The sequence below is a fragment of the Capra hircus genome, chromosome 13 (assembly GCF_001704415.2).
Source record: "Capra hircus breed San Clemente chromosome 13, ASM170441v1, whole genome shotgun sequence".
NCBI lineage: Eukaryota > Metazoa > Chordata > Mammalia > Artiodactyla > Bovidae > Capra > Capra hircus.
Genome location: NC_030820.1, coordinates 77,735,390 through 77,744,152, shown reverse-complemented (window position 1 = coordinate 77,744,152; position 8,763 = coordinate 77,735,390). Strand labels below are relative to the sequence as shown.

The following is an 8,763-nucleotide window of genomic DNA, read 5'->3' as shown; positions in this document are numbered from 1 at the left end:
GTGTGAACAGTGACGCTCCGCACTCACGGTGCAGCAGCACTCAGGAAACGGGAGCTCAGGGCCACTCTCTGCCCAGACTCCTCGCCTCTCACCTCCTCTGCATCCTCTGGTGACAAAAAGTGGGGGAGAAGCGGCAGTCACCAGCCAACTCTTCAGGACTGAAGGAGCAGGGATTGGGGAGGTTCCCTCCTAAATGGCGACTCCCTCCCCTCACCCCCTGACCCAAAGACTGAGCTACCTCACTCCCGAGGTCAGCCCCCCACCCACTCTGCCCCTCAGCAGGTAAATCCCAGAGGCACTTGAGCTGATGCGCTGGTGCTGGTACTGAACGGACTTTGACATTGCAGCTTCCCATCAGTCTTCCGACCGCCCAGGGCCCAGGTTATGTGTGCCCAGGGCCCAGGCCACAAATGGGGTTAGGGAGGTGGCGTTTGCCTTGGTCCTCAGCTCCGTAATGGTGGGGGCTGAGTGTCTGTTTCCCACAGGCTTCCACGGGGCGGGGAACATCCAGGCACCCAAAGGGCAAGGGAGAGGAAGCACACTGCCCCTTCTCAAACCACAGTATCAGCAACCGCTCCCGAGATCCCAGGCCGTCCCAGGTCCTCAGCAAACTCATCTACGAAGCCCCCTATTCCACCCTCCCTCCACCCCTGAATTCCTAAAGCAGGGCTCCCCCCACAAACATAGTTCTCACTCTTAAGGGTGCGACAGCCAAAAGCAGATTCACAGCTCTCCAAGCAGGCCGTGTAATGGCAGCAGCCTCTTCGAAGGTGGCTGTGAGATTTAGATGAGATGGGCAGGTCCAGGGCTTACTGGACACTGGCCCCTGGCGAGCGCTGGCCACACTCGCGCTGTGCTGGAGATTCAAGTGCCAAATGCCAGGAGCCTCCCAGCGAAAAATAATAACAAGAGCAAACACTTATATAACACCTCCTGTGTGCCAGGCACCCTGGGACGCTGTACGGGTATCCACAAACCCCTCCGTCTACATCCTCAACTCTCAGGAATGCCGTCCAGGGCTGGAACGGGGGTGGAGGAGCCATGCAAAGGGGCAGGCAGGAGTGTAGCAGGGGACGGGGAACACGCAGCCTTGCCCAGGGCCACTTCTGTCACAGGGAATCAGGGATGGCAGACCCGGGTTCACACCTGGGCTCAGCGTCCTTGAGCAGGTGAGCCTGGGCCTCAGTGTCCACAGTAGGTACAAGCAAGACAAGTGGTACTAGGAAAGGAGTGAACGTATAGGAACCCTTCCCCCGCCTCCCCAACCGAGCCCAGATTCTGGATTCTCCCCTCCCTCTGGCCAGAACACACAAACACAAGCTCACCCACACACCCAGGCTACTCTCTTAAAAATATACATACGCACACACACTATTTTCTAAACACCATGCCCTGCTTCACTTTTCAAAACAGTCTGCTCCGATTTGGGCTCAGTAGGACCAAGACCTGTACCCCTTCTTTTTCAGAGTCACAGCCCCATGGGCTGGGTCCCCACGCGCTGTGCAGAGATCAGAACCCGCAAAGCCCCTCCAAACCCAAGCCCTGGACTCAGGACCAGCCAGAGGCCCTGCAGGCCCTCCCCAAGCAGGGCTCCTAGTCACTCCTCCCCAGCACTCAGCCGCACTGAGTCACCCTCAAAGCCTGACCCAGCACTCCTCTGCCCCTCCCCCGCGCCAGACCTGATACCCCCATCTCCAAGCACAGGCCCTGGGGGTGGGGTTGAGGGGGGGAGTAGCAGAGGAGAATAAGCAGCTGCAACACCCCCACCCAACCACCTAAAATGCCAAAAATAACAGCAGCTCTCTCTCACACACACACACACACACACACACCCCAACAACAACAAGCCCCCACACACCAGAAAGGCAAATATAAATCCAAAATAAAGGGGAAGAAAAAAAAAATCAAAGCCAACTACTGCCCCCAAAAGGCTTTTTAAACATTCTCAAAAAAAAAAAAAGTTTATTAAAAGTGTTCTTAATGCTCGAAACGGAAAAGATTCCCAAATATACAGATGCCTCTTTTTTCATAGAAATAGATTATTTTTTTATAATACAAAAAAAAAAAGGCCAAAAAAAAAAAAACACCAACGAAAACAAAAAACAACATCAACAGCAACAACCCCGTAGGAACATCTTTAAGCGATTACTCAGGGCCCGGCTGACAGTTACACGTGGGTTGCGTCAGTCCCGTGTACACACGCGTTCAGCCATGTTTAAACCGATTGCATCAACTTCGAAACCGGCCCGCCCGCCGGCGCCCAGAGAGGGGGGGTGGGCAGAATGAGAGGCAAGAGTTTATCATTCATCTGTACACATAGACATCTCTTCTTTAAATAACACCACGGGCGGGCGCCCCGTCTGCACGTGCGGCTGGTGTGGACAAAAATATAGATAGATATATATAATAAAATATTAAAATTACCGACGCGCTCCCCGCGCTGCCCAGTGCCCCAGTGCCAAAGTTCTGCCGGCGCCGCCAGGGGCGCGGGCGGGCGCGCGGGCGCTCCCCGGAGTCTCGGCGGCCGCGGCGCGCCCGGCAGCGCGGGGGCCGGCCGGCCGGCCGCGGGGGACGCGCACGGGGGCCGCGCTAGCAGTGGCCGGAGGAGGCGAGCAGGGGCTCGGGCAGCTGCTTGAACAAGTTCCGCAGGGTGCTGAGCTCGCGCGACAGCTGCTCCACCTTCTTCTGGAGCCGCTCGTTCTCGGCCGTGAGCTCCAGGACCTTGTGCTGCGTCTCCAGGTTGCGCATCTTGGCCTTGTCGCGGCTTTTGCGCACCGCGATGTTGTTGCGCTCCCGCCGGATCTTGTACTCGTCGCTGTGCTTGTCCACCGTCTTCTTGGCCTTGCTCTTGACCTGCGAGGGCGCCGGCGCCGCCCCCGCGTAGCAGGCGGCGGCGGCCGGGGGTGCCTTGGCGTCGGCGGGGCTCGGCGTGCCGGGCGGGCTGGACGACGAGGACGTGGACAGGCTCCCGCTGCTGCCGCTCGGCACCGCCTGGTAGCCGAGGTAGGCGCGCAGCGCGTACGGGAAGCCGGCCGCCATGCCCGCGGCGCCGCCGCCCGGAGCTCCGGCCTCCTCCTTCCGCTTGCAGTCCGCGGGCTCGAAGCCCGGCTCCGCCTTGAGCTCCGCCGGCGGCGGCGGCGGCGGCGGCGGCGGCGGTGGCGGGTGCAGGGGTGCGAAGCAGCCCGGGTGCAGCGCGCCCTTGGCGGCCCCCAGGCGGCCCAGGCTCACGTAGCCGTACTCGGCCGCCTTCTTGCAGTTCTTGCCCCCGTAGTCGTCGGAGAAGAGGTCGGAGAGGAAGTCGTGGTGCTGCCCGGAGGAGGCGGGCGCGGGGGCGGGCGCGGGCGGAGCCGCCTCGAAGGTGTCCGTGGCCGTGGTGGGTGCCGGGGCCTGCGGCGCGCCCAGCGGCTCCAGGTAGGGGCTGAAGTCGATGGCGCGCTCGTGCTCTCCGATGCTACCCAGCTCGCCGGCGGGGGGGCGCGGCCCGGGTCTGGCCGCCGGGGGCGCCGCGGGGGCCGCCTTGCCGCCGTACGCAGCAGCCAAGCAGTCCGCCTCGTAGTAGAAGTTGGCCACTTCCATGGATTTAAAGGCGGGCGGCGGCGGCGGCAGGGGGAGACATGCTGGGTCCCAGGCCACCAGGCGTTGCATGAACGCGGGTGCCCGGGGAGGGGGCCTGGGGCTGCCCGCGCCGGCCGGCCCGCAGGTGGCGCGGCCTCCCGGCTCCGAACAGTCGCTGCTGTGTCGCCGCCGCTGCTGCTGCTGCTGCCGCCGCCGCTGCTCCGGGGTGGCCGCTATCAGTGCGAGGGGCTGCCGGCCGGACCCTCGGGTGGGTCCCCTTCCCGGTCCCGTGCGCGGCTCTGACTCGCTAAAGTTTCTCCCGAGCCCGTTTATTTATAAAGGCGGGCCATAGCAACGGCTGCGTCACGCCCGGCGGCGGCCCCTCCCTCCCCGGGCACGCAGAGGACACGCCGCGGCCGCCCGGGACCCCCGGCCGGGCGCCGGCGGGCCGGCCTGGAGACCCGGAGCGCGCCCCCGGGGGTCCCCCGGCCTGCGGGGCCGGGGTGGGGGGCGGCCTCGGGCCCCCGCCCTGTCCACTCCCACCCGGCGGCCCCGAGATGGCGAGCGCGGAGAGGCGCGAGCCCGCCCCCGGACCGCCCCCTCTGGGCCGGCCGGCGGACGAGAAGGGAGGGGGAGCCCGGGGAGGGGGCCGGGCGACCGTCTGCTCCCACCCTGAACGCGGCCGCCGCCCGCCCCCTGCTGGAGGAGGCGCTGGCCTTCGGGAGCCGCGGCCGCCGGACCTGGCTCTCCAGGGAGGGGGCGCGCCCCTCTCCCCCCAGCCAGGGATGCTGGAGACCCCAACCCCCTCCAGCTCGGACTCCTGGAGGGGTGAGCCGCCTCCACAGCCCTCCCCCGCGTGCGGCCTTGCCCCTAAACTGGCACCCCTCCCCAGATCTGGACAGGAGGGACTCACACCTGCGGTGACTCCCCTTCTGAAATAGGAAGACCTGGGGTTGGGGGCTTGGGGAGGTGCAAACAAGGAGGCGAGCGCCCCTCCCCCGGCCCCGCCCCCCGCACCTGCCTGCTCCCTCCCCCTCGGACCACACCTGGGTCTTCTCCAGCCCCACCCCGCCCTGACCTGGGGCCCCCTCCCCGGAGGGTGGAACGGGGTGGGGTGCCCCCCGACCACACGCTGTGTGACCTTGGGCTAGTCACTTGGCTTCTCCAAGTTTAAGTCTGCGAGGGTGTCCTTACTGTATCTTTATTAGTTGTATTAACTGTGTCCAACGCAGACTCCCAAACGCTCACCGCTCTGGGACACACATCAGAAAGAAGGGCCTCCTCCCAGGGTACAAAGAGGCCCAGAGGCCCACAGCACACCCAAGATCACACAGCTTCATGTTCCCCACTGTTCTCAAAAGAAAAGCCCTTATCCAGGCACCCTCAGAGCTGTTCGTCATCCCCCTCCCAAAGCACCTGTATCTGAGGCTGGTGGGTGGGGGTCCAGGCAGGACCCAGGGGGCCATGCAGAAGGGAGGAAGGAGTTCTCCTCTTTCAGCAGGCCCCTGCTGTGTGGTGAGAGGGGTCTGGACCCAGAGCTTGCTTTTTCACCCTGCCAGGAGGATGCCCTCGCGGCCCTTGGTTCACAGAGAGGGAGATGAGATTGCCCACCAGGATGGGAACGTGGGCCCCAGGCCCTCCCTGCTGAGTGGGTGCCAGCCGCCCTGGCCCTCTCCTGCACCATTCCAAGGCCATTTCGGCAGCCCCTTGGGCCTACCCTTCTGCCACTCCCAGACCCCGGCACCCCAGGCAGGAGCTCCCAGCCTGCCTGGTGCTGACCCCCGACCCACTGACCCCAGCCCTGGCCCTGGCGGGCAGGCGGGCATTGCTCAACCTTCAGCGTTATCTGCTGAGCTGGGGTGACCTCCGCTCCGGAGAGCTGGAGAAATGACATCTCTGAGTGCCCTTGGGGGTGGGGGGCAGGGAGGGACAGAGTGAAACACTGGCCCAGCCTGCTGGCTTTCTGGGCCTTCCCAGCAGCCTCTGGGCCAGGGAGGGACCTAAGGCCCTGGGGCCACCCAGCCAGGCCTCCCAAGCTGCAAAATGGGACACTCAGGACTGAGCTGAAGCGCCACTGCCCCCAGAGGCCCTCCCAGCCCCACCTGCTGGCAAACTTCCTTCCTAGCCCTTATCTCCAGCCACCAAGATCCTCGTCTTGTCTGCCTCAGTCCCCCTCCAGACTACCCGCTCTCAAATATGGGAAATCGTGGGTCAAGCATGCTCAAAATTTACTGGGGAACAGGATGCATTTGCACCTCTGGACCAAGAACAGGCTTTCCCCAGCCCTGCCCAAGGCAGCTAGCTCTGCAGGGCTCAGCCCGCAGGTGGCCTCCTCTGAAAGCCCTCCCTGACTTCCGGGAGGGATTGCTGTGTGTTTTGCTCACTGCTGTTCCCCCAGTGCCTGGAACAGTGCCTGGCACAGGAAGGGCTCAATAAATGAAGATGGAAGAGATGGTGAGGTTCCCCCCACACCCCGTTAACTGGACTGTGTGATCTCTCTGAGACTCAGCACCCGCCCCGGCCTCTCGGGGTTCTGGGGAGATGCAGTGAGATGTGGGGAGTCTGCAGCTAATCGAAGGATTCGTGTGTGATCTCCAGTCAGTCTTTCACCCTCCCTGAACCGTATTTTAAGCCCTTTGCATCTACTAGTCCGACACGACTGAGCGACTGAACTGAACTGAACTGAACTCATTTCATCCTCCTAATCATTGGTAAGAAGCAGGTCCTATTATCATCCCCACTTTACAGATGAGGAAACTGAGGCCACGCAGAGCTCAGGGTGTCTGTTCAAGGTCACATCCCTGGGGATGGGAAAGATTAATGTCTTCCCAGCCCAGCCTTCCCTTTTGGGTTTGTAATAAATCATAATGGGTCTGATGTGAGCCCCATTTTCCGAGTGGAAAAACTGAGGCTCAGAAAAGGGCAGCTGGGGGTTACACAATGAGCCAAGGGGCCACCCAGGCCCTCAGGACCAGCCCCTAAGGACAGATTCAGTCCCATTGGGGTCCTGCCGTCACCTACCAAACACTGAGCCCCTGGCTTCCCACCCTGCCACCCCCGACGCTGGAATCAGTGGCGATTCCCACCCCAGCGCCTCCGCAGGTGTCCTGCAGGGAGGCTGCCTGCCCGGGTGACGTAAGCCCTTGTTTTCACAAGGCTGGTTGCTCAACAGGCCCTGCCTGCTGCCCTGCCACTAGCGCTCAGCCTTTCCTCGAGGAGGGGGGTGATGTGACCGAACCACTATGGCCCAGAGCGCCGGAGCACGCCCCAGCGGCCCTGCAGGCGGCGAGGGCTCAGAAAGCGGGACCCACCTGTCACCTCCCGCGGCGACCTCTCCCAGGTACCGGTGGCGTAGGTGTCCCTAGGAACCCAGGGCGCGGAAGGGTCTCAAGGCGGCAGTCGGCGCCCAGATCCAACCTAGAGACGCGGTCGGCTTGACCCCCGCCCCCGTGATTCGCTTCAGATTTTTTTCTGTCTCGTTTTTTAATGACTGTGTTGCCAACATTTCACAAAATCAAGACATGTCACATCAAAATTCGAAATTCTAGCTTCACTTTTAAAACCGGAAGCTGAGGGCTGGGCCCGCGTGGCTGCGAATGGTGGGCAGGAGCCAGTGGGCGACTGGGGAAGAACAGGCCCTTTCCTGCCTCGGTCCGTGCCCTCCTCTGCCCCCAGACTGCTTTCAGGATTCCTGCTCCCGGTCTCTGCCGCTTTTCTTTAGCCCTGTTTCCAGGAAGAGGAAACCAAAGGTGTCCATTGTTGCTTCTTTGACAGACAGTGGTGAAGGAGTTCTCAGCAGAGCTTAGAAGTCAGCCCCCAGGTCGAAAAATAAGGCTGAAGGAGGAAGCATCAGAGAGGGTCCGGAGAGACGGTCTCTGGAGGCTTTGGACCTGGGATGCTGTGGGGCTGGCCTTCTGTTCCTGCTCTTACCCTGCAGGCTGTGGCACTCTGGGGTCCCCTCTAGACCTCAGTCCCTCATCTGGTGAACGAGGGAAACGCCACTCCCTCTCTCGTGGGCATTCTGGGCCTACGGCACCCCCTCACACAGGCCCACCTCAGCACATGAGAGTGAAGGACCTCCCCTGAGCCCCGCAAAGCACCTGACCCTGCATGTCCCGGAAACCTCCCGAAGCAGGCAGGCCTGCAGGCCTAGGGCTGGTTAGGACTGCCCCCCGGCACCACAGGGAACTTGGTACAAGAGCAAAAGCCAGATCGCTCCTGATTCCTGTGTCCGAGGTTTCCCCCCACCACTCCTCCTCTGCCAGGCCTCACTTTCCCCATCTGCCTAGATTAGATCCCGGACAGCTTCCAGGTCCAATGTCCCAGGATCCGGAATTTTGGAATCGGTGGGAGACCCTCGGGGCTGCTAGTGAAACTTGCCTGAGCGCATGCTGCCACCACGTGGCCAGCTCTGGAAATGCAGTCAGTTTAGTTCAGTTGCTCAGTCGTGTCTGACTTTGCAACCCCATGAACCGCAGCCCGCCAGGCCTCCCTGTCCATCACCAACTCTCGGAGTCCACCCAAACCCAGGTCCATCGAGTCGATGATGCCATCCAACCATCTCATCCTCTGTTGTCCCCTTCTCCTCCTGCCTTCAGTCTTTCCCAGCATCAGGGTCTTTTCCAATGAGTTAGTTCTGGAAATGCAAGAGTGATTTAAATGAATCTTTGATGAAGGATCTACTGGGTACTTGGGCTTATGGGCACTGTGGATACAAATAGATGTTCACATGGCATGAGCAAGCCACCACTGAAAGAAATAAAAATGTCCAACAAGCAGACAAAGGGTACTTTCCTTTAGTCCTCCATCAGATTTTTTTTTTTTTTTTTTGAACCTACCATGTCTCATGTCCTAGAGACGTATTCACGAACAAGACAGAAGTGATCCCTGTTCCCATGAAGCTGATATTCCTTTTGGGGAAGATAAACAGTAAACAAGGTAAATGAGTTAAGCATACAGTGTGTTATATTCTGGGAAGTTCCATGGAGAAGAATACAGCAGAGGATGGGGATGGGGAGCACTGGGGGATTTTACTTTAACTTGAGAGTGGTCAAATAACGGTGCCACATACCCAGTTGTGTCCGACTCTTTGCAACCCCGTGACTGTAGCCCGCCAGACTCCTCTGTCCATGGAGTTTTCCTGGCAAGAATGGGTTGCCATTTCCTTCTCCAGGGGATCTTTCTAACCCAAGGATCAAACCCATGTCT

General features: G+C 60.9%; 1 protein-coding gene across 1 annotated transcript; it reads right to left on the bottom strand.

Moving 5' to 3' along the window:
- Positions 1,927-3,849, bottom strand: CEBPB (CCAAT/enhancer binding protein beta). Its single transcript, XM_018058020.1, has one exon. The coding sequence runs from the start codon at positions 3,643-3,645 to the stop codon at positions 2,590-2,592; it is 1,056 nt and encodes a 351-aa protein (XP_017913509.1). The 5' UTR covers positions 3,646-3,849; the 3' UTR covers positions 1,927-2,589.

Bases quoted from the DNA above. Each gene is read 5' to 3' on its own strand.
- CEBPB (XM_018058020.1), bottom strand. From the start codon at position 3,645: ATGCAACGCCTGGTGGCCTGGGACCCAGCATGTCTCCCCCTGCCGCCG.